We start from the raw sequence: 24,740 nt of genomic DNA on the forward strand, positions 1-24,740 counted from the left end.
TCCCGTCTCCCTTGTATTTTGTTGCCTCGCCTATCGGGTTGGCTTAATCAACTTTCTTTCGGCTAGATTAGCCGCCATTATTAAGGATTAATGCAGCCATTGTTGAAGCCGCGCGCCTTTGTTGCTGCGCCCTTAACAATCGGCAGCATCAAGGTCGTCCGCATTTTTTTTCGGCCTCATTGTCAACGCAATTTTTCATCCGCCCGCGCACCACCACGTTGCTTATTTTTTCAGCGTTTCTCATAGATAAAGCGCATAAATGATCAAAGGCCTTGAATAAAACATCAAATAACGCGCTTGTCAAGCGCCAATCGAGGCATGGTAATGAGAAAAACAGTTTGGCATGCCAACCGTCGGGTCAGTGGATAGCCATGGAAAACGGTGGAAAGCGGTGAAAAGCTGCCTAGTGGGTGGCCAACTGTCAGCCGTTTGACAAGCGATTAAGCCAACACAAGTGCGGAGGGAACCAGCAACTGGCAACTGGCAGCTGGCGAATGAATTCGGAGACAGCCAACCGGGGGGAGGGGCGGGGGCGGTGGCGGTCCAATTAGATGCTGGCCAGAGAGAGTGTATTAAAATCAATTAGAGATTCGGTCGAAACGTGCACTCAGGTAAACGATGCTTAACTGCCAGGGTATCTAATCTGATTTTAATTAAGCTGATAGTCTGCTCTTTGCAGGCGCACTGCAATCCGGCACTGCAAAAATCTATGCATAAATGTATGTACGTATCACATATCAAATAATTCAATACAACAAAATATATATTATTACAGCGGAAAACGATTAAAATTGATACCATATTTAGCATGCATATTTGAAGCTTCCTTGGTTTTTTTCTGAACACTATACTCGTATATGCCCGCAATTAATTTTCACCAAACCCGTTTTTTACCCCGGTGTAATGTCACCCACTGTCCAGTAGCTAGGGTTTGTAATATTCCGCCGCCATCCTGGAGCATGGCATATGGTCAATTATTACACACAAAACATTTATTATTAATGAGCAGGCCAGAGGGACGAGGGGAGGGTAGACACCATCGCCGCAAGTCGATTAGACCAATTAGTGTGCGTATTGACAATTGCGGACATTGCAATTAATTAATCCAAATGTAAATGTCCAGTGCAAATGCATGAGCACTCGTCGATGACTGGTCTATATATGGCCAATCTGGAACCACTAATTGCGATCTCTCCGCCCTCGAACACTCGCTTTGATGTCATAATGGCCACCGATGATGAGTGACCTCTTTGGGTGGTCCTAAGCTGCCGCCTTTCCTGGCCGGTTGGTAGTGGGGTTGGTTGGTAGTGCTCGGAACACACGATTGACACAGTTATTAAAAACGACATGTAGAATTGGCAGTCAGGCATGCGGGCAACGACATCTCCGTCGACATACTTAGGCGCATAGTTTGACAGAGCCGAGAAAAGAGTGGGCCGCCCACCAAGCTAACTTGGCTGACGGGCGTGCAAAGTGGCCAACAGCAGGGTGCCAGGGCCCTCGTCGATGTCGATGTCGTTGTCGATGTCGAGATGGCATGCCAGTGGCACTCAAAACGGAAAAGGAAACATTCCCCGGGATTTCATCGGAACAACAGGGGGGAAGCGTTAAGGAATTCAATTAGGCAGATGAGTGGCCATATGAATGTGGGCGTAAGAGTGTGTGCCACCCGTTGCAAAAGTGCTGGCCAAGTCAAAGGCGAAAGTCAGAGACATCTGACACTTCACATGCTCGGATGAGGGTGCCTTATTGGCCTCAAGTTGTGACTAAGCTGATGTTGCTGATCCCAGAGATGAGTTCCAAGGGCTTAGGGCATAACTTTTCAATACGCCCCCAGTGCCATCGAACGAGGGATAAAAGTTAGCAGTTATTCAGCTTTCTCCTTCAATGCAATAACACTTGGGCTCTTATAATGCTCGCTTAGGTGCATTTCCTCGAAATTCCATCACAGATAATCGATAATCGTCTGTTATAATGAAAAACAAAGTTCTAAACTCTAACATCATCTTCAATTGTCAAATCCTTGCATCGACCGCTTCATCGTCTATTTCCACTACGATGCAAACAAACCAAATATTATTCATGATATGGCTGCTTCTAGCGGGTGTGCTTTTCTGCAGTTTTGCGCTCGTTTATCATTCATGTTTCTGCAGCGAGACTTTGTTCCTCGACTCTGTTTGCTCAGCAAATGTTGTGGTGGAGTTCCAGCGGGCTTTGTGTGGGAGGTTCCACGGAAGGCCGGCTGGGAGGCGTCGCCGTGGCTCGAACTCAGCTCAACTGAAGCGTTTTAATTGCTGCATAAATATTGGCTTAAAATTAGCTCATTGTGCGCTGGATAGCGTTCAGCTCAAGCTGAGATTCAAACCAAACTCTATCGTGTGCGTATATAGATATCCGAGTTTCCGGGGCTGTGTGTGTCTTGCTATAGTCAATTACCACATATTTGTCTATAATTAATAAGCTTCCCACGGGGCCTCAGATTTGTCCCGCTGCAGCTAAGGCTTTAAGCAAACAGCAATCACTTCTAGCGAGTCTCCCGTCGTCTACAAAGTTTTCTTTATTCAATTTGGTAGTTTATACTGGAGTTCCCCCTTTCAGAACTTCTGACGCAACTCTTGCAGTTGAACAACCATCGCAGTACGTTCGATTTTCGTTCGTTTATTTATTAATGCCGTTTGCTGCACAATCCGCTCAATTTTCCCCTCCGCAGGTAATAGCTTTGTGTTTGCCCCTGTCTACTTTTTACGTTTAAATTAATTTGAGCAGTACGAAAAGAGTGCATAGCTTTTCACGTATGCATCGTGATAGCATGTGTGGTAATGCCAGTTCACGTACAAAATGTAACATGCGAAACCACTTTAAAAACCGAAAACCACGAAAATTGCATGGTTGCCCCCAGAATTTGTGCAAATTTCGAGTATTCGGGTTATGTACTTATGTACGCACACACATTATAGATTTAAAAACTAACCAAAAATGAGTTTTCCCTCTTCATTCACATTGTGCTAAATTCGCATGATACATTTCGTTTATCCTTTTGAAAATGCTTCTACGATATTTACCAATATAACCTACTGTTCATGAACACAGCAATGGATATGCAAATCTTTAGGAATGTATCACTTTAAGGACCTTCACACGCTTTTTTACGTTTCCCTTTTCGAAATGTGCTGCATCTGCTTGGAATGCAACATTCACGCCCTCCATCCATCCGCCTCCCACTTGGGCATCAATCAAGACGATACTCTTCCTTCGTTAGAGGAGCTTTCTTCGACACTTTTGAGAGGTTCGTGCTGCAAGGACACGCTAAACGTATGCAAATCATTATGTTAATCGGGTACCATCAAATTTTTTGGCGTCATTCATCACACTGAGCCACACTTTGCACTTGGTAATAGCAGTTGCTCACTCCTCCACTTCTCACACCTTCTTTCCATCGTTTTTTCACCCCTTTCCCTTTCCTTCCTAGTAGTAACCACCCTCCGAACCCCTTCCCTACCCGTTCCCTCCATCCTTCTGGACCACTGCGTGCTTTGCTCTTGCTGCTGCTTAACGCCCGCGTGGCTAAGCCAAAATTTACACAGGCACAGCGAGTTTGGTCGCTGAGGATGCTTGGTAATGCTGAAATTTGCACATTTCCGAGCTCGCACACATGCAGTGAGAGGCATACACACACACACACACACACATGTACTAGCAGGAGCATAAGTAAACAAGTTTAGTATAATCAACGGTTGGCTGCCTGCCGGGCTATACAAAAAAGTGTTGCACATCCGCTTACAAAACCCACACCCGCAGCGAGGCCAAACCCCCTTGAACATGTAGATGACGTAGTATAGTACGTAGTATATGTTTTTATTAGCATGCTTTGTATGCCCTGTACGCTGTCAGGCTCCCGAGCAAATGGGGGCTGCATTTATCAGTGGGATGCGAGCAGGGAGCCGGGGTTTCGGAGGGATTCACCTGTCTCACGGCGCTCGTAAAACCACATTACCTGTGATTTCCGAACACAGGATGGCTTGTTCATCAGCGCTGCAGTCGAGCAGGAGCAGGATATCTGGCAGTGGCCCTTTGGCGCCTTTGTGCCACGTTCATTGAATGTTTTTCTATTAATTTTTTATTGAATGATGCTTTTTCCCCGCCCAGCATACTTCCACGCAGGATGGGAGTGGCTCATTCCCTGCGGCGGCATGCTAACTTTATTCAATTCCTTCGCTGCTCATGTGGAACAACACACACTCGATGTACCTGAACCTGTCTCTCTCTAACTGCATCCTGTCCTCCCTTTCTTCCTTAGTTCATTCTCTATTTTCAGCCGGACAAGAGAAGCTGTGTAATGTGGCTGAAAAATTGCTAGTACTCAGGACGCATCCTAGTTGAAGGAATATGCATTAAGTGCACCGCAGACACAGATACCCTTGAATGGGTTTGAGTAACAAATTTTATGTAAGGATTCAGGATTCCAGATGTGAAACATGAAAACTATAAATTAAAAAGCTAATATGTCACGGTTAGTAAGTCACAATCATTTTATCTTATCTATAGGGCTTGTGTTCAAATAAACAACCTAATGATAAACAGCAAATTGGATCAAGAGCTCGTATTGAGTAAAAGGTTTTCCCTATGGCATCTTTGGTAATCCCCCAACTCCATACACCCTATCTATACCCCTGAACTCCCGCTGATAGGGCAACAAATGAGCAACATGATGTGAAACATTTTGCTAGTTCCTTAAACTGAACAAAAGAAGGCGAGATGGGGGCAAGTGGGGTCTTCTGGCAGGAAAGAGCTCGGCAAGCTGGTTAAGCCTGGCATGCCACTCCATTTGGAAGACGGGTTTTTTACGGTTCGCCACAAGCTCATAAAAAACCTCCAAAATGGGTGACACACAAAGGAGTCGCACATGCACACGCACACACATACACACAGACACACCTTCACTTACATGAAGGCAATGAAATAAACAAAGCCGCAAAAGACACAAGAACCTCAGCGGAGCGAGAGGGACGGGCACATGGTGTGCAAGAGAGAGGGAGATGCTTGAAGAGAAAGAGACAGATGGTAAGCAAATTGTTGAGGAGTCCAAAAGTCGGACCGACGTCAAAATTATCGAGCAGCAGGTGTGTTCTTCTTCTCCGTTTTCCTCATTTTCATTTTTTTCCATTCTCGCTCTCATTCCAGTCCTCTCTTTCGCGCACCCTGACCCTCTCTTTCGCACACAGCCGCTGGCATTATTGCTTTTGTGGCTTTTCGGTAAATATTTTGCATAAAATATCAATTTCATATGCAAACGGGCGAACATGTGAAAACGTGCGACTGCAATGACTACTCAGACTCAATGAAATTTAAATAAAAAACTGCAAGTGTAAATTCAATTAATTACTGAACATGTTTTCCGACCATCACTCTTTGTTTTCACAACTTGCCAGAGGCCAACATAGCCTGCTCTAAATAACGTTGCATAGCTTTTGTAGCCGCAACTTTGAACAAGTCGGTGAGGTGCCGTCAGCTACAAATATCCTTCGGATGGGAGGGGAGAATGCAAATGACGGTTATTAAAATTCCAGGAAAAGGTCTTTATTTGGCTTACCCACTTGAGATTAATTGAGAGCAGTTGAGGTGACATTAAGCCGGACCCAAAAACAAAGAACCCAAAAGGCAAATCGGAAAAAATGGTTGGAGATAATATGGTCTGGCAAATGGCTATTTCACTCGATTTGGCCTAGTCCCGGCGATAAATTTCGAAAGCAGATTTACTTGTTGATTTCCAACGTAATTCAATTACTCGCGAATAAAGTGCGGACAAAAAGGGGCCCAAAGGTCAAACAAATTGGGGAAAAAGGCTTTTTGCGAGCCCAAAAATTAATTTTATTTTGGTGTATTCACAGTGCATTTTGACGCCAACTTTTTGGGCACAAAATACACAAATTTTAAAGCAATTTTAAAAATGACGGACATGAGAGAAAATTTGCTTTCGTTTCGGTCTAACCCCTTTGGTAGAAATGTCAAGGCTACTGAAAAAATATGTCTATCACAAATTGTCTCTAATCATAACCCTTGCGGTCATAGGAAGACATACAGTTATTCAGGCAGGCATTTAAATATTAAAGTGAAAATAAATAGATAGATAGCCAAATATCATGTAAACAAATAGGTAAACAACATGTCGCACTTCACCCCCCGACGTTTTTCTTGTTTTGGGTATTTATTTGTTAATACGATATTTACGCCCCCAAATGGAAATGGGAAAATTTCCAATCAAAACAGCAATGCTAGGGGCAGTAGTGCTAGTGGTAACCGTGTCACGTACCCTGTTAACGGATGAAATAAATATTTCAGGCACAATTTCAGGGGCGGCAACGGCATCCACTTAGCTCGACCCTACGTTTTGTACCCCAGTTGCTTCTATAAAAGTTTGTGCAACAACGAGACTCCGTTGAAAGCCCAACATGGACTCCAGCTACTTTGCCGTCCAGAGAAGAGCTCTGGAAATTGTTGGATTCAATCCCAGTACTCCGCAACTGAGTCTAAAACATCCCCTTTGGGCCGGGATACTTGTCCTGTCCCTGGTTTCCCACAACTGGCCCATGGCAGTCTATGCCCTGCAGGATCTCTCCGATCTGACCCGCCTCACGGACAACTTTGCGGTGTTCATGCAAGGATCTCAGAGTACCTTCAAGTTCCTGGTCATGGTGGCGAAACGAAGGCGCATTGGGTCGCTGATTCACCGATTGCACAAGCTAAACCAGGCGGAAAGTGCCACGCCCAAGCACCTGGAGAAGATCGAGAGGGAAAACCAACTGGATAGGTATGTCTCCAGGTCCTTTAGAAATGCCGCCTACGGAGTGATTTGTGCCTCAGCCATAGCGCCCATGTTGCTGGGCCTGTGGGGATATGTGGAGACGGGTGTATTTACCCCGACCACACCCATGGAGTTCAATTTCTGGCTGGATGAGCGAAACCCCCATTTCTATTGGCCCATCTACGTTTGGGGCGTTCTGGGCGTGGCAGCTGCCGCCTGGTTGGCCATTGCAACGGACACCCTGTTCTCCTGGCTGATTCACAATGTGGTAATTCAATACCAGCTGCTGGAGCTGGTTCTAGAAGAGAAGGATCTTAGTGGAGGAGACTCTCGCCTGACTGAATGTATTCGCCGTCATCGTTTAGCTCTTGATTTGGCCAAGGAATTAAGTTCGATTTTCGCGGAGATCGTCTTCGTTAAATACATGCTCAGTTATCTGCAACTCTGCATGCTGGCCTTTCGCTTCAGCCGCAGTGGCTGGAGTGCCCAGGTGCCATTTAGAGCCACCTTTCTGGTGGCCATCATCATCCAACTAAGTTCGTATTGTTATGGAGGCGAATATCTCAAGCAGCAAAGCTTGGGAATTGCGCAGGCAGTTTATGGTAACAGCAATTGGCCAAAAATGACCCCGAAGAACAGAAGACTCTGGCAAATGGTGATCATGAGGGCCCAGCGACCCGCCAAGATATTCGGATTCATGTTTGATGTGGACCTACCACTGCTGCTTTGGGTGAGCTCCTATCTTTGGATTGGTTTGGTATACTTATGATATTCTATTTTACAGGTCATCAGAACGGCGGGCTCATTCTTGGCACTGCTAAGGACTTTTGAGCGTTCCCCCACTTAATGATTAAGCCATCAAAGCCATTAAATCGAGGCCTAAGAAAAGGCTTTGGCCGGAAAACACAAATTACCAAATTATTGTAATGGTTTCCTTTGAAAAAAAGAACTATAATCGTAAGCAACCGAGTACATTTACTTGGATATGCTTATAGGTAAGCGAAGACTTCCACAACAGCCAACTCCACTTGCCACTTGGACGAGCGTGATTTGCAGGACTCGCTGCCTGCCACGAAGGGATCTTCTGCCCCAGGTTGATGCCACTGCAGGCATATGAGCATATGAAGGAGGAGCATATGAAAGAGCATATGAAATTCATGAGCGCATTCCGCAAAGGCAGCTGGCGCAACCAGCTCATGCGTGTGGCCATGATGTCAGTCGGGCGGACAGGGATGTGTGTAGGAGTATGTGAATATGGGTACACGTATATAGATGTGTACGCCAGGCAGTCGGAGTCGGAATTTGTTAGCTGAAAGTATGCAACAGCAAGGCAGCACAAGGAGCAGCATCGCTCAGGTGGGGAACAAGTTGCTGAAAAATAGCTACTCGAACTATGTGCACCATGCTGCTTGCCAGCCAAAGGCCCCGGGCTCCTTTTCGACTCAGCCGGTTCTTGAGCTAGTTTCGGGGCTCGGGTTCAGGATCAGGATCAGGATCAGGTGGAATGCGGACCTAAGAACCCTGCCCTTATCCTTCGTGAGTTGCGGAATGTTGCCTGCTACGGAATTTCTGGCTTGCTGCTGCCGAGATTTGAATTCAGTCGGAGGCCAAGTCGCTCGGACGGAATTTGTTTTATTAAATTTTGCAACTCGGTATTTTGCACATGCAATGGACTCAGTACTCTCGCCCTCTGTGTTACCAAAAAGCTATGACAAATTGTGCGGGCGTGGAAGCAGGCGCCTCGGATTATGTAACAAATTACGACAGCGCTATTGCGGGCATAATTAATTTTTGTCTCTGACATTTGATTTATTGGTCTGCGTTGGTCAGCATCTTTGGCTTGACTCCGAAAAACAAATGAGCAGCGATTAATAAGCGGAAATCGCTCCTGGCCATTACGCACCTGCGGCACAAACAGCCAGCGAATTCGAGCATTAACCTGGCAGCTAGCCATCGCAGGGGATATAACTTTACAGCAAATTGTGGCCAAGATAAGAGGGCCAGGCCAGCACAAGCTGGCTGAAAATAGTGGCGAAAAAAAGCACCATTTTATGTGTATTAAAAATGTGAACAAAAACGACGAGGAGCGGAGCACAGATTTTGTTTGCGGTTCGTTGAGCACACAATAATTCCATCAGCATCAGTAGCAGCAGCAGGAGAAGTGGGCGTGGCTGGCGGCAGTGGGCGGGGAGGTTGGTGGGGAAGAGATAAAAGTGCTGGCAGCACTTTCGCTGCACTGATGTTTTTGCAGTTGTTGTGGTGTATTGTGTGGTTAGTACCACGGGGCGAATGGTTAATAATCGAACAAAAAGGTCCTTAAAGCTGTCGCGCAGTGAGCAAACATTTATGCAAAGTAAATTGATATGCAAACTACAAATTCGAATGGCAATTCAACTTAAATGTCCTAATGCAGTTTTATCTTTGTAAAAAAGATGGCCAGCTGTTAGATTCCCGCAAGCATTACCCCCGGGATTATGGTTTACATTTAACCAAAAATCCCAAAGTTTCGCAGCAAAATTGATATTCCAATTTCTAAATGCATTCCCTAAAAGGCAGAATACGAAAAATGTAGCCACTATCAGTACTTAAATGCGTAAATGGAAATGCCACGCTTAAATCATGTTTTTAAAGCGGAAAAGTGGCCAAAAACTTTTCAATTCACTGAAAGTGGAAGTTCCTATTTTCGAACACAAATGCTAATTCAAATTAAATGCAAAAACCCAACCGTTTTCACGGTAATTCCACCTCTTTGGCCACCGGAAAATAGGAAGCAAAAAATGTCCCACTTTAATCGGGCTTGTGTTTGCCAAAGCTATATTTCCATCTGTATACTATATACATATAACATATTTTTCGGTTAAGCATACAAGGAGGCTGTGCAGGGCCTTGCTGAAACTTTTCTAATTAAAATTGTGCGGCTTGTTGAAAGGTTTTCAACGGCAAAGGGAAGGCGAAGGGCGGGGAGAGGGCCGGTTTTAATAGAAATTACATTAATTAATATTTAAAATATGCTTAAATACACATTTCTATGCATTAATTAATACGGGCTGGCTGGCACACATACAGCAAGTAAACAATGAAACGTGACTGGAACTAACAACGAATTGCGCCAAAAGCCGATGGCGCCCCAACTCCAGGAGTAAACGGGGATTTGGCTAATTAAAATACGCTTATTTCGCCCCCTAATTTCTTGTTTATTTGGTTAAATCCAGTTTTAAATGCCGCATGCGGAAATCGAGATGAGCATGGGGCAAAGAGCATCGGTGATTACAATGTTTTATTGACTGTTTTCCCCACATAATTGCCACAGATTTGGACATTGTCCAAATCGACTTGTTTTCCCCTCGCGACGAGACTCCCGAATCGCTTTCCTCAGTCGCTATTTTTGTCTCCTCAGCTTAGTTTGGAAACTTTGATTTACGCCACCCGGTCCTAACCCACTTTTATGGGACTTTGTGTGACCCATTTGAACATTTGGCTTGCAGCGGGTCCCTTGCGAGGATGTGGCTATGGCTGTAGATGTGGATGCCACATGCATGACAAGCACTTATGCAAATTATATAGCGTACTTATGTGCGGGCAGAGGATTCGACTTTATTTGTCGGAATTTCGATGGGGTTTTTCAGCAGAAAAATTAAAATAAAACATAAATGTGTTACAAACTTTCACTGAGTTTAAGCGGGCTCAAGCGAATATTGGCCATAATATTTTTGCGAGATAAAATATTAATATTGTACACGACCAGAAATCTTGAATTCTAAAGTGACTCCTTAAATGCATGATATAGAAACAAATTGGCTAATTAACTGTTTAAATTATACATCGAATAAATCATCACACCCAATTTTATTGTTCTGCCCATTGATTTACACAGTTATATGTTTTACTTTTGAGAGAATTTCATACATGCAAGCTAATAAATAATAAAAAAAAACATTTTATAAACGCCCAAAGAAAATAATTCGAAAGTGTAACATGTAATATTAATATTTACAAGCACACAGGAAAATGATTGGTTAAACACAAATTGTACACAAGATTGGAACTTGCACATTCTGGGCAGAAATCAATCAAAATATTTGCACTCTTGAAAGAACTGTCTGCACTTAAAAGCATATCAGAATTGCAATTTCATGAGGAGTAAAGAGCGAGCAATGGTAATTAAAAACCGAAAATGTTTTTCGTCGTCTTTCTGGAATGCCATTAAATAATCAGCATGGTTATCATTTTCCGTCATTCCCACCCAAATACAATAATTAATGCTGCCACAGAGCCCGCCCAAATTGCAATTACCTTATGCATAATTAAATTATAATTCATTAGACATGAACCTAGGGCTCCGGACGCGTCTAAATCACAGCACTCAAATATTACCAATGCGAAAAACATTTTCGATTCACAATCAAATGGGGCTAAATCAATAAGCTTAAAATGGGGTTCCACCCCATACCAATTTTTAGAACACGTTATTAAAAGCAAATTTTCGTAGGGGTCTTGACTCGACTCATTTGGGTGAATCCTGGCAACTCGAGAGATGCACAGATAAAAATTGTATTGTGATTATACAACATTTAGACGGAGGGTTTGGGGAGATTTCAGAGTGAAGTTGAAGGCTGATGATATGGAAATTACAAATGCCATTGTTTGTGCCGAAGTCAGACAATGTGAAATTGTTTAGAGGCGACGCGCGACAAGAAAATCGCAGAGCAATGGGCGGCAAATGTTTGAAAAATGACTTTTCTTCTGCACAGAGAATACGCTCGGATGAGTCTGCTATTTTCTTGTTGCAATGTCGCATGAGCTTGTGATTTCTTTGTGTGTGTATTGCTTATTGGAAGTGGACTTGAAGAAGTGTACGAGTATAATGCGAATTCAATTATTTGCAAATCGGTTTTGTTTTTCTTGTGTACATTACAATTTTGGGATCCACTCCGGGCTTTGGGTTTGCCTTCGTCGACCTCATTTTCCTTTCTGTTCGTAGAGCTCGTCCTTTTCCTTAGCCGTCTTACAGGATATTTTCAATTTATGCGGTAGGATGTGGCCGGTGCTTTATTTGCCGTGTGCGCTTACTGTTTTATTTGTCTTGCCTGATTTGATTTTCCATCCTTTTTTAATTAAGTTCGTTTGACCATAGTTTTATGGGCGATTTTCAGCATTCGATTTCCACGCGCTTGTTTGTTTGTTTTTCTTTGCTGGCGAAACCTTTTAATCATTTGTTTTACAAAAATGTTTGCGGCTGTTTTTTCCGTTGGTGTTATCGGTTGTAATGATATTGGGTTTTTTATTCGGTTGTATTTGTTATTTACTAATAAAATGCATGTAAGTCAGTCCGTCGTTTCAACATTTTTGTGTCTTGTATATTTGGTTTGTTTGCTGCAATAAAACCATGAGCACTGAAGTTCGCAACTCGATACTAGACCATCAACAATTTTGGCAGCCAGCCGAGGGCAAGCAATCGAAAAGCAATTATCGTGGGAAAGTGGCAGCCAGCCATGAATGTTGCTCATGTTGCTCAGGTTGCTCATGCAACCACTGGGGGAACAACAAGTGCATGTTGCACTTGCTGAGGACAGCCGCACCCAGCAGCATCCAGCACCCAGCTGCCACGCCTATTTCGCCACGACAATCCGCTAACCATTTGCACTTGGCCGCCACCCATTCACACACTTGCTGCTCGAGAATACACACACTAAACTGGTGGCTTAAGTCGGGTATTCTATATAATTGCGCTTTAACTTTCGAATATTTTCTTGAATATTTTCTAAATGTTCTTCAGCCCGATTTCGAAACGTTCCAAGTCCCAGGCGTGCACAGCGCTCGGCGCTCAAAGGAAAAGACAACTTGATCACAGCATGGAAAATGTTCAACTGACCGAGTGGCTAGCCTGTAGACCAGCAGAGAAGCTGCGGCTTTATCAGTTCGTGGCCGAAATCGCTCGGCCATCAGTCCGCTCGGCAAGCTCGTCCTTCGGCTCGGCACGCAGGACTCGCGTCGCAGGTTCGTGACTCGTGCGTGGAGCGTCGAGCGTCGTGCCTCGAGGTTCGTGGTTCGGGACGTGTTCGTGGTAGTGTCCTGGGCTCGGGAAGCAACATGTTGGAGCCACAGCCACATCCTTGGCTGCTCCTGGCCCCAGAAAATCTCAATTTCGAGCGCAACTCACTCGTCCTGTGGCGTCACGTGTTGCTTTTGCTGGCATTGAGACGGAGCTTGGAGTGAAAGCTGCGTTTGTTTTGCTCGCCTACGCCCAACGAGTGGGTGTGGGTCTCCTGCTCCGCCACGCCGCGGATTCCCAAGGAAGCTTCCGTCCCGATGACGATGATGAGGTGCGTCCTCGTTCCCGAACATTGGATATCCTTCGCAGCGGAAATTATATATGACGGGATATGTATTACTTTGCCATCGAACAAAGGGAATGCGCTCGCTTTGCTTCAGCCGCTCGCTCGCTCTTCTCTGCATTTGGTGATTGGGGACGGCAACTTTTTTGGCACACAGCAAAAATCTTGACATTTGGTTTACTTTTAGCATGATTTGCATACACAGCTTTCAAAACAACTGATTGATTTGTATCGGCTTAAAAGAAGTTTGCGTTCTTTATCTACTTGCTACGAGTATTATCAGAACACAGTTTAATTCAAGCTTGTCGACTTTTTAATTTCCACAAGTTTAATGAAGTTCTCATACATTATACAAATCTTACCATATGTTATGTATGATTTTAAAACATATTTCATGTTCTATTTTTAATACCACTTCTAGGGCTCAAATTCTAATTTCATTTGTTACTCAAAGTTATACTGTACAAAGGGGTTAGGAGGATTTACTTTAATTTAAAATAAGGGATAATAATGGCCATTTCCGGTGTTTCCCTCTCCTGTGATACCGCAACTTCATACGTATGTATCCTTTATGTATCCTTTTTGACTGATAGCGATGGCATAACTTTTTCGGTTAGTCTCCGAGGTGCATTCACACATGGCTGCATTGCAGTTGCTGAAGTAGAGCGGCTTAGAAGGTGTTTTTCCGGGGATCGGAGGACGTAAGGGGGTTCCGGCGACTTTGAACATAGGGTTAGCTGCATCCAGACTCCGGCTGCCATAATGCAATTATGCACTGCCTGGCGGCACAGCTCCTTTGGTACGAGTAATAAGCATTTGCATTTTCACAAAATGTAGAGCAAGTCGCTGAAGAAGTTGCGCTTTGTAGGTTTCCATCGTTCCGAACACCCCGCGTTTGTAACCCCTTTTCTGCCTCATCAGCAGGAATGGACCCACGGCCATGTTTGCCGGGCGTGAGTTTCATGCTCATAATTTGTGCACTTTATTAATAAAGTTTGCCAACTGGGCCTGGCCCAGACGGAGTGAAAATACACAAAGCCAGGAGGAGAAAAAATATAAATATAAAAGAAATGTATAACAATCGTAAAACAATAAAGCTCTAAGAACTTGTGTAAAACACACCACTTTTTTAGTCACATAACCAACAACGTGGGCCTATTTGGGTACTGATCGGGGAAGCATCCCAAGCCTATTTGTTTAAACATGATGTTTTCGCTTTGATTTTAATATGCGTGAAAATTCTACACTAGAATTTCAGTTTTCCTTTGATCAAGCGTTAATATTGCGCTTGCCTTTGAAAAGCTTAAGAGGTTCAAGAAACGAAGTTTTAGTTTGCTGAGGAAAGTGTTTATTTAAGTAACTGGAAGGTGGCCAGGAGTTGTGGCCCCCACAGAAACAATCTAGTTCTAGTTGTTCTGCCCGCTTTGTCCTTGTCCACTCTGCTGGTTGCCGTTTCCATTGCCATTTGGCGGTCTTGGCGGCTGTCCCTGCGGTTGTCCATTTTGGCCCTGGGCGGCCACCTGCAGCGGCATTTGTGCCTGGAAAACCTCTGGTTAGGCCACGCGGCTGATTGAAAACCCTTCAACTCTTACCAAGCCCACAGCCAGAATTAGGAGAAAGATGCTGAACAATGCGAACTGCTTCATGTTGAATTTGAAACTGGTAATCTGTCAGCACGTGTGGTCTTTTATAGCACTCTAACCCAACTGCGGTTCTCAGGAGATAATAATCCAATGCAATTAACGATCGCGTTGAAAAAGTGGTGGAATCAGTTTGTACGTTAATGATTTAATTCTGTATTATTCGACCCGCTCGAATCTGAGTTATAATGTCGTAATTGCGTGCGACCTAATCGGATCACCTATATATTAAATTAACAAACGAATAACTCGAAAGAGGAGCGATTATTTTGCTGTTTAATTGGAAAAACAAATTTGAACAAAATTGGCAAAATCTCTCTCAAATGTCGATAGGGTTATAGTATTAAGATTAACTTAATTACAAATGTAGTGCCTAAGCTCTTGGTTTTATGGGGAATGAAATAAAAATGCAGTAACGCCCAAACATTTGAAAATGTTTTTATTTTTCTTGTAGTATCAGTGAAAAATACGAGTTAATAAGTCAACATCTAGCAAACCATCAACTATTTTCCGATTCACATTGTTTCTTAAAAAATGATTAAGATTTTTAAATATAGGTGGATCAGTCGATCAGTCACTAGGTGGATCAGTCGATTTCCAACTTTAAAATCAGCTTTTACACCTCGCAGAGCACGTTTCTGATAGTCGATGTTTTAGACAAAAGCTATCTTTCTAAAGTAGTTCAAGTAGTATGTTAAATTTACGCCCAAGTACACTTTATGAAGAATTCAAAATCAATGTTCGATGATATCAGAGTCATGGGCAGCTATTGTAGCCACCACAAGGTGGAGCTTGGGGGCGTTAGGCATTACATTTTCATAAAGTTTGTCTAGGCAGAGTAAGCCGTTTATTATTCAAACTCGATTTCCTATTTTTACTCGCTCTTTTAATTTGAGCGTATGCTCAAACAATCCAGCACACCTACACCCATATGGCACCGTTCTTTGACAGACACTACACGCTTTGAATGGCGGTAACCGGGACGTCCGTACTTCACCCATCCACCTCCCATCCACTTGCCCCTCGCCATACACCTGTGCTATGCAAATCACCTTGGGGGCATGGTCGGGCAAAGCAATTTCGCCCGGCATTTTCGAGCGTTGACTGGCAAAATGTCTTCGGTTTCAGCTTGAGATTAAATTCTGCTCAACGTTGGCCAAACAGAACCAAGACTTTCTAGTTTACCCAACAACGATGGGTCCCGCCCTCCGATTTACCTGTCACCTATGGGCACATCGATGTTTGTGGACTGGTAAAAGTGTTTTTAGTTGTATTATTTAGGTACAATTGGTACTCTAATGTTACATTGGAAGGCATTCGTGATATTTATCTTATGAGAACTACATAATACCTTAATATAGTTACAACTTCTTCGAAATCTTTTTCCATAATCACCTTACAACATATTTGCGTACAAATGTAGCAACAACGCAAAAATTAAGAACAAAGCTTTTTCACACTTTTAACAAAGTTATAGTTAAGGACTTCTCACAGTGTACTTGTGTGGGTTTTTTCGGGTAATAAATGTCCCTGCCCCAGCGAAATATGAATATTGAATATGCCTACAGTCGCGGACTGAGCGGCTGAATAAACCGCAAGCGAGTGGCGAAACCATAACGCCTTATAACCATTTCGGCACTTTTCAGGAGGAGCCGGCAAGGATTTGGGTAGCCATATAGGGGAAAGAGACCGAAATTCCGGGAGCAAGACGACACCAGCATACATTGTGGATGAGCACTAATAAAGTCTCAGCCCTCGTCCTTTACAGTTGGCTGCCTCATTGTTTGACTTTGACTTTGCCACTACCTTTCACTACCAAGGACCTCCGCCCCGGTTACGCCCTCTGTTCCAACCACTCTGCACACTCACAATTGTTTGCACAGTCACTGCTTTGTCCTTTGACCCCCGCAACTCCCTCCGCTGCTTCTGGCCAGCCTATTTATTTATGTTTATAATAGGATTTTTATCAAAACTTTTCCCGAATTAATTTTGTAATGAGTATTTAAAAGACACTCGCATTTCGACAAACAGAGACAGGACACACACACACACACACACACACACACACAAAGAGACCCGCAGCGCGCCGTCCTGGTGTTTGTCTTTTGACACGCCCGATGGCCACTCAACTTTCCGCCACCACGCCCCCACCGCCAGCACCGCCCCCATATCAAGGAGATGTCCTGGTCGGGTGGTCCGGGATGGGCAACCAACAGTTATGGCTGACGTCCTAATATGGGCCTCTTAATGGTGTCGGCATCAGCAGGGCTGACTTGTTTTACAGAAGTTTCCATTTTAGGCCCACTTATTTGGATGTGGTCTCTTAAAAATTACATTTTAATATGGGTAAAATTTAGATGGATATTTTTTCTTTTTCGGGATATCAGAATATTTATATTGTTGTTTATAAAACACGACTCGAATGGAATATTTTTGGATTCCTTAGGAGGTCTTTAACCACATATGCAGTGCATATTATGCACATAGGGTATACTACAGTTCGTTTATTCTCCTGTAGATTAGATTTCAGTTCTTCCCATTCTCATTCGCACCAGCTACTTTTTTGTTTTGACTAATTTGCTGCAATGTTCAGTCATTATAATAATGCCGGTGTAGAGGTTTCGCCGAGATGTTACGAGTCCTGTTTTCTGTGCTTAGGGCTTGTGCCGAAACCGAACTAGATAATTGCCAAATATTTGCGTAAGTTGTCCGTGGTGCACCCATCTCATTACGGATTCAGACTGATGGACTGGGAGGGATTCGTCCGCATATTCGGAGCTTCGCGATTGCCGGCCGTAGATGTGCTTTGTGGACCACCCACTTTCGGGCGGGCAGTGGTTATCAGAGGGTATTACGTGGTCATGGGCCCACCTCAAATAACTGCGGCTGTGGCTTTGCTTCATTTCACTGCCCAGCCGAGTTTTGAATAATTCCCTGGCCAGCCACTGCCTTTTGCACGACCCTCACCGGCCCTTGGATAACTATAAAGGCCCGCCTAATTTTGTCCAAATTTGCTGTTTAAACATGGCCAATTTAATTTTCGGCTGCAGACAGGGCAGCTTGCCAAAAACAGCCTGGTGGTTTCGCCGTTTTGCCGTTTCGCTTTTCGCTTTTTTTTTTGCCGGAAAGCAATTAGGTCTGTGTGGAGAGTCAAGAGGGTTTTACGGTTTTGGGTCTATTAAAAAGCGCATTGCTCTTAACGCAGCCGAAATACTTTTGAATGCAGCTTGAGTCTGATTAAATCAGTTATGCAGCTGAGGAAATGGAAGGATAAGGGGTTGGATGGCGCCAGTGGTGCAAGTACCACTGTAATGCACATCCATGGGCAATCATTAAGGAAATCGCTTTGAAATGATGTGATGACTGCCGCCGACTGCCGATTGCCGACAGTTGACTGAAACAAACGCACACCGAGAAAATGGGAAATGGGAAATGTGACAAGGGCAAAGACGACGAGGGCAATAAGCAAAAGGCAAAGGCGAAAGCATGGCCAACTTTTCAAAGCGTCATTAATCATGAAAAGTTGGGGCGGTCTTAATCCCTGGTCATGGCGTTATCCTTTGTGGGGCTGTCGATATTTGCCTGTGGTTTTTGCTCAAATTGGCGAACATGAAAATGACAAAAGTTCTCATCTCGACGGCTAGCTATGTGTGTATGTATCTATCTATGTCGCTGGCGGAATTATGGTTTATCATATTTGTTTGGAATGCTTTCCATTTTCCCCCTTGTGGTAACCAAACACACACACACACACACACACACACACGCATAGGATCCCTCACAGAGATGACATATCCTTTGTCTCATGCTCGTCCAAGTTTCCTGCGTTCCTTTTGTTTTTTACATACAGCTCCTCCTGTTTTTTGTTGTATTCTTTGTTTTGTGCGGCTCACTTGGAAATACTGTAAATATTTTTAATTCTTTGCCAGCGCCAGAGGGGCAGCAGAATTTTCAGCTTTTAAGCTAAAGCTATGAAAATAATTTGGTCCCAGAAATACTTGCGGCCGAGTTGGGTGCGGACGCCAGGCAGCAGGGGGCGTGGCCTGTCCATGGCTAGGTCCTTTGGCTGAATCGTGGAACTGAACCTGAGTCTCAGCCTAGCCTGAGACCGAGCCAGAGCCTGAATACTGAATACTGAATACTGAGCCTGGGCAATTGGAATGCCTTTTGTGGCTCGCAGTAACGTTGTCGTGTTGATTAAGCCAGCTCCCAAAGCCAAAAGAAAACGCGTTCTGGCCAAGGGGGCGCATTGTTGCCATGATTCCCGCGGCTTTCCGCGTTTCCCGTGAACTGGTGAAATGCTGAAATGGTGACATGGTGGCTGCCACAAAGTGCCGCTGCAAGTGGATAATAACTGACGGCAACTATGCGCATTTGTTTTATGCAGCAAAGTAATGAAACAACAGCAAGAGCATCTACGAGCACCACCAAAAATGACAACGCGACCGCTTGCCTCGGGCGGTACAACAACACCAACTAGTAGGGGAGCAGTACTGAGAAAAAAATCCAAATAAAACCACACGAAAGAGCTGTGAAAAACAATTATTTTTAAATTTGGGTGATGACTAATTCATTATGTGTTTCTAAGTCGAGTGTACATGTTATTAAAATTTAATAATATTTCCAGCATTAGAAGGCCAAAGAATAGAACTGTCAAAAAGCCCGAGAAATTAAAGATCTTATGTAAATATTGATGATTGAATTTTTTCGCTTTAGCATTAGACAGCATATTTCCAAATATATACAAAATGCTTTGGGTAAATATTTGAGTAACACAAAAAAATGTATTCAAAACATAGCAATAAATAACATTTTGCGAAACTATTTATATATTAACCCGTTTTTCGGAGCCATGGAGAATGATCTGAGTGCTGCAGACACTGAATAGATACCCTGCTATAAATATTAATAAAGTAAGGATATTCAGCGTACCCATTATTCACGAACAAAGAACACACTGAAAATTCAAAAGGCAGTCGGTAAATGGAGTAATTATGCTTTTGTCTCTGTGCATCAAAGCTGCAGGATCCGAGCGGCAAAAACATGGAAAAGAACCAGCAGCAGTGCAACAAACTATGGTTCCTCCCGAGGAAATTGCGTGCATAGTGGAAAAACTTTCTCGCCGGGTCGAAGTCAAGAGCGGCTTCAACGTCATCAGCTGGCTGAGGGGGTGGCAGGGTGGGTGGTTGCGAGGTTGGGGCCGTGTTTTCTTTTCGCCTATTCTGAGAGCCAGCACAAAGCAAAGACAAACAGCAGGGCAGGGCATAGCGGAGATGCTTTGTCATGGCCGCTGATTTGGTTTAAGAAATGCATAGCAGCATTCCACATTTTCCACTCGGCGCTCACAATGAACGCACCAGCAGGAAAAGCGGGAGAAAATTGGCGACCTGGATGGGTTGGCTTCTTGAGCAGGCTGAGCAGGAATGAGCAGGAATGAGCAGGACGAAGCAGGAAGCAGCGCTTAGTCGCCATTTTGGCCAAAACTGCGCTTGTGCATCCCGCAGTTAGCGCCTTCCCACGGACTGTGGTTCAAACCTTTGATATCTGATTCCGATTTCGATTCCGAAGCTATTACTGTCCAAGGGGTATTGCCAAACTTATCTGCTACGAATCAAAGTGCTTTTGAGTATTAATCCGCCTTGAAATATACACCTGCTCGGTGTATCAAGGTCACTGATTCGCCTTTTTGCTTCGCCATAGTATTTATATCTATCTTCATTCCCCTTGAAGGCCAGCATGCCTTTCTATCCTTCGGATTCATGTCGCAGTTGCAGTTGCATTTACCTGGAAGCCATTATCACCCTTCTCTGCGAAACAGTTTCTTAATCTGATTATGGTTTTTTTATGTCCCTGGCTAACGACTTTCAAAGAGTTTGAATGCTAGCAAGGCAACACTCAATCTTACGAATTAGTTTTAGGTCGTCGTATTGGTCGACTGATAGTCCGGAGCAGTCAGATTTAAATATTTTGTATATGTAATACTAACGTGCTTCACAAGTAATAAAAGTAGGCAATCATTTTCAATTTGCTTGTATATCTGAAATCAGTAGTACATTACTTGTTTCTGAGCTCCTCTTAATATGTGATTCCAAGTTTCCTGGGAGCATCCAATTGCATAGATCCACTGTGCTAAAGCGTGCCGGCACACAAATTAGTTTTAACCAGCCCCTGTCACGCTGCGGTGAGCCCCATTGTGCTGCCACCGTCGTGGCTGCCGATTAAGTGCGTCTCCTTGGAAAAGGGCCAGGAGCCAGTAGCACCAGGAGCACCAGGGGAGGAGCACCCAGCGATGGTTGGTACTATATAACCAGCACTAGAAGCAGGAGTCGCAGCTGCTGCCTGTTGACATTCCAGTGCCTTCAGCCAAAAGTTTGCACTGCCATCGCAGTGCGGAATCCCAAATTATCGGTCCAGGGACGGGGAGGGGGGAGGCGTCTTCTAATCAACATCTAATTATATCGCTCTCCACCATAATGAAGGTGAGCCAAGGCATGCATGATTGATGATTGATAATTACGGGGGATGTCTGATGGACCAAACACATCGAACATCAACGGGGAGGGCAACGACAACAGCAACACAAATCATGCAGTTCGCAATTCTCGATGCCAAAAACACAGAAGCCAATACTAAGGCACAGGCTGCTTGGGTGAACTGGGTGATGTTCGTGATGTTGGTGCTGTTCTTTGTTTCTGTGTTTGTGTGAGATGCAACATGTGATACACTGTCCTAGTTCCGCGGCCGTTACTGCGTTGTTATGCAACACAATGGCACACATAAACGCAGCAGGGGGTGGCAAAGTGCCGCTTCGGATGGGGTGTGTTGCAAAGGCATTGAGATCGAGCACCACCCAAAAGCTCCCCGAAAAACACTCGAAAAGCTGGCTCAAGTTGCGGGAAAACAAACTCAAGCTTAAAAGCGGCTACATGTCCCAAACTTAAAGCTCTTTTCTAAAAATGCATCACAAGCTTGTGGGCCTTCTGAGCTTTTCATAAAGCCCTTTTGCAGCCCTTAAATGTAACAGTAAAGCTTTGGTAACAGCAAAACATGGAGGTCCCTCAAAGGGGTTCCAAAAAACACCAACATTTAAAGACATCCAAAACAAATCTGGCTTTGATCATTCGGCAAAACACAGATCTTCAACTCAACGGAATTAAGTTTAGCCTACCACCTATGCAGAGTCATATGATCTACCAATGTAATACTTTACCAGCTTTGTCTTTTGTTTTTGTGCTTGTACTTACATTTCGTTAGGTATTCTAAATTTTGAAATATAACGAAACAAAACACAATACGCAACGTATTAGAAATGTGATTGCCATTATTATCGATTGGTTCTATTGAACACAATGTTGAATACAGATTATAATATCAATGCATAAAAATGTATAATATCAGTTTGTGTCTTCGAATAATGCGTATTTACAATGTCTGTACTCCACAATTCAAGGATTATAACGAGGCGCATTTTATGTATTCTCTATCTGAAGCTATGCCTGATCACTTGTTCCATTAGAGTTATGTACGCTTAATATCTAAATGGATAACTGCACTGCAATACAAGCGGGGTATAAACGAACTATAATTTATATGGGATAAAGCATTTTGATTTTCGGGCATCAATCGTATATGTAAATTCCTAAATTTCTGTAAGGCACTTACCCATATCATCGATTATCGGAGCCATACGCAAAGTGACTCCAATCAACATGAGGCACATGAGCAGTAACAAACAGGCGGTGGCAATTATTGTCCAGCGGGCACGCTGAGACAGATCATGAGGATCGATCACCTGGAAGGATGTATACCATAAATGTTTTATTGCCACTTTGTGGGGTGTTTGAGTATTTGAGTATGACTCACCTTAACAACTTCTGTGTCCAAGTCCTGTACCAGAATTTTTGGTTTTTTGTGCCGATGTCGCTTTTTGTGGCGATGTCTGTGAATTGTGTAAATGAAGTTCGGGTTAATACATAAGAATATTTTAGTTACATTCTTCTGAAAACGCTGATTTAATCAGCTTTAAGATTTAATTTATTTACTACTTCAAAGGCATACAAATGGAAATTGAAAGAAATTGTTAGACTGGAAAGCATAATAGACTCAACTTGATTTTAGATGTCATTCTAAGGAAATTACTAGTTTGCTTGGAAAGCTATACATTGATTAAATGCTTGTAAGAGGAAATAAAGTTTCAGGTACTTGGCATTGCCTTTAATGCTATTTCATGATTATTTCTGGTAGAAATTTTGCACATTAATCTGTTTAGCTTGTTTGCCTGAGCATCTCCCTGCTTTCAGCCACATATGTGAGCTCAACCTGCAGCAGAAGCTTAAACATATTTGCTCTATTTCCGTTTGGGTTTTACAAAACTTCCGCATTACAAAGCTGCCGCAATTTCCCCTACACCGCAGTCCCACCAACCCACCGTTCGCTACAAGCAACATGGCTCGATTTTTGCAACGGAAGTTGCTCCTGGCTATGGGCGGAAAAAGGAGAGCGACGGCAGACATCGGACTGCTGACAGTCAATGCCATTGTGCCACCCAGTCTCCCAGTCACCCAGTCACCCACCAGCCATCCACCCAGTGAGCCAGCTAAGTCCCTTCCCTTGCCTTTCCCTCCACAAAATAGTCGCACAAAGCTTGTCAATCAATTTTTGTCTGCTCAACGTCACGCGAACTTCCCAGGGGAAAAGTGGGCGGTGGCCAAAGGAGGAGGGCAACGCATTAGGGCATATTTGGCAATCACAATCGCCATCGCATCGCCAATCGGCAGGACATTTATTAGTGCAGCCCAAGGACACGGCCCGTCCTTTGTTGCAGCACCTGTCCGAATATCCTAGCTGTCGAACCGAGCCACCATTCATCCATCAGCTGCCCCCGAAACGCGCTATTATTTATGTGCTCCCCGATCATTTCTCAACTCCAGCCGATGTGTCTTGGCGGCTGAAAGGATTTAGGGGTATCCAGGGCGTGTGGGTTATAGAGACTCCGGTGGCCACTCACCGATGCTTTCGGCGATGCCGCTGATGGCCACTGGGGACCATCTGCTCAAGGTCGTCGATTTTATCGGCATCGTCCAGGTCCAGGTCCAAGTCCATGTCCATGTCCAACTGCAGGTCGCAGGGCGAGTCCTCACCGTACGGGCATTGTCTGCGGATAATAAATCACATTACCTTTGATATCCAAACCAGATAAAAATGTCACCCTCATTTTAAAAAGAAAATATGTGCCGTTCGGATTTTATCTATCCTTTCGAAATGGATTATGTAATTATGTACAACAAGTAAATAAAAACAAAAGAGCACGTTATAGCCGAGTTTCCCGACTGTCAGATACCCGTTACTCAGCTTGTGGAATTGCGAACGAGAAATTTAAACATTTTCCAGGCATAGCACTGGAGAAAACAATAAGACAACTAAAAATAATTTTTTTTGGTCGGTTTGTGGGCGTTAGAATGGGCGCGGCCATAAAGAACAAATAAACAAATGTCCCTGGAATCTGCATTTCCAATCTCAACTTTCTAGCTTTTATAGTTCCTGAGGTCTCGACGTCGGAAATGGTTCCTTTTACTTGTTAGATACCTTTCAAAAAATCTATAGTAAAAGGGTACACGAAACATCCACATCGCTTTCTGTCTTTTAGTACTTCAGTTAGTTGTTGTTTTAAAAGATGCTGCTAACATTTTGACCAATTATTATAAATGATTGCCTTAGTCGGCTTAACAAGTAGCTTTATTAATGCACATTTTTCCTGGCTAACCCCTTGAAAATAAATGTGTATAGGCAAGTTATTCGAAACATGAATCCGAAACCTTCGCAATCTGTGACTTACATGGGCTGCTGCGTGTCCGGATTGATGGCGAGCACGTGCACATAGTGCTGGAGACCGCTGGGCGTGGGATAGACTAGTGCGGGATCCGAGCAGCGATGATGGCGCTCTGGGGGAGAAGGGCATGGCGG

General features: G+C 43.9%; 3 protein-coding genes across 15 annotated transcripts in view; 1 reads left to right on the forward strand and 2 right to left on the reverse strand.

Annotated features, from left to right (window-relative positions):
- Nucleotides 1-24,740, reverse strand: part of LOC6528744 — a 71,353-nt gene that overhangs the window by 29,523 nt on the left and 17,090 nt on the right. For 6 of the 13 annotated variants that reach the window (XM_015198784.2, XM_015198783.2, XM_039371446.1 and 3 more), the window contains exons 4-7: nt 24,613-24,718; nt 23,785-23,931; nt 22,641-22,716; nt 22,440-22,569 (exon numbers count right to left, since the gene is read on the reverse strand). In XM_015198784.2, the coding sequence (XP_015054270.1) occupies nt 22,440-22,569; nt 22,641-22,716; nt 23,785-23,931; nt 24,613-24,718 (459 nt within the window). Of the gene's footprint in view, nt 1-11,712; nt 12,176-12,437; nt 12,685-22,439; nt 22,570-22,640; nt 22,717-23,784; nt 23,932-24,612; nt 24,719-24,740 lie in introns of those variants that run through there. The other 7 variants (XR_005560368.2, XR_005560365.2, XR_005560366.2 and 4 more) reach the window with 7 other exon arrangements.
- LOC6528745 (odorant receptor 45a) lies at nt 552-11,718 on the forward strand. Its single transcript, XM_002089744.4, has 2 exons — nt 552-7,532; nt 7,587-11,718. The coding sequence occupies exons 1-2, from the start codon at nt 6,450-6,452 to the stop codon at nt 7,647-7,649; spliced, it is 1,146 nt and encodes a 381-aa protein (XP_002089780.1). The 5' UTR covers nt 552-6,449; the 3' UTR covers nt 7,650-11,718.
- LOC6528746 lies at nt 14,463-14,848 on the reverse strand. The gene is made up of 2 exons (XM_002089745.3): nt 14,730-14,848; nt 14,463-14,675 (listed from the first exon to the last, which is right to left on the reverse strand). Exons 1-2 carry the CDS (start codon nt 14,781-14,783, stop codon nt 14,544-14,546), a joined length of 186 nt encoding a protein of 61 aa, XP_002089781.1. The 5' UTR covers nt 14,784-14,848; the 3' UTR covers nt 14,463-14,543.

Source organism: Drosophila yakuba, chromosome 2L (genome assembly GCF_016746365.2).
Source record: "Drosophila yakuba strain Tai18E2 chromosome 2L, Prin_Dyak_Tai18E2_2.1, whole genome shotgun sequence".
NCBI lineage: Eukaryota > Metazoa > Arthropoda > Insecta > Diptera > Drosophilidae > Drosophila > Drosophila yakuba.

Coding starts and splice junctions, on each gene's coding strand:
- LOC6528745 (XM_002089744.4), top strand. CDS start 6,450: ATGGACTCCAGCTACTTTGCCGTCCAGAGAAGAGCTCTGGAAATTGTT. Junction 7,533..7,586: donor ACCTACCACTGCTGCTTTGG/GTGAGCTCCTAT, acceptor TCTATTTTACAG/GTCATCAGAACGGCGGGCTC.
- LOC6528746 (XM_002089745.3), bottom strand. CDS start 14,783: ATGAAGCAGTTCGCATTGTTCAGCATCTTTCTCCTAATTCTGGCTGTG. Junction 14,676..14,729: donor TAATTCTGGCTGTGGGCTTG/GTAAGAGTTGAA, acceptor GAGGTTTTCCAG/GCACAAATGCCGCTGCAGGT.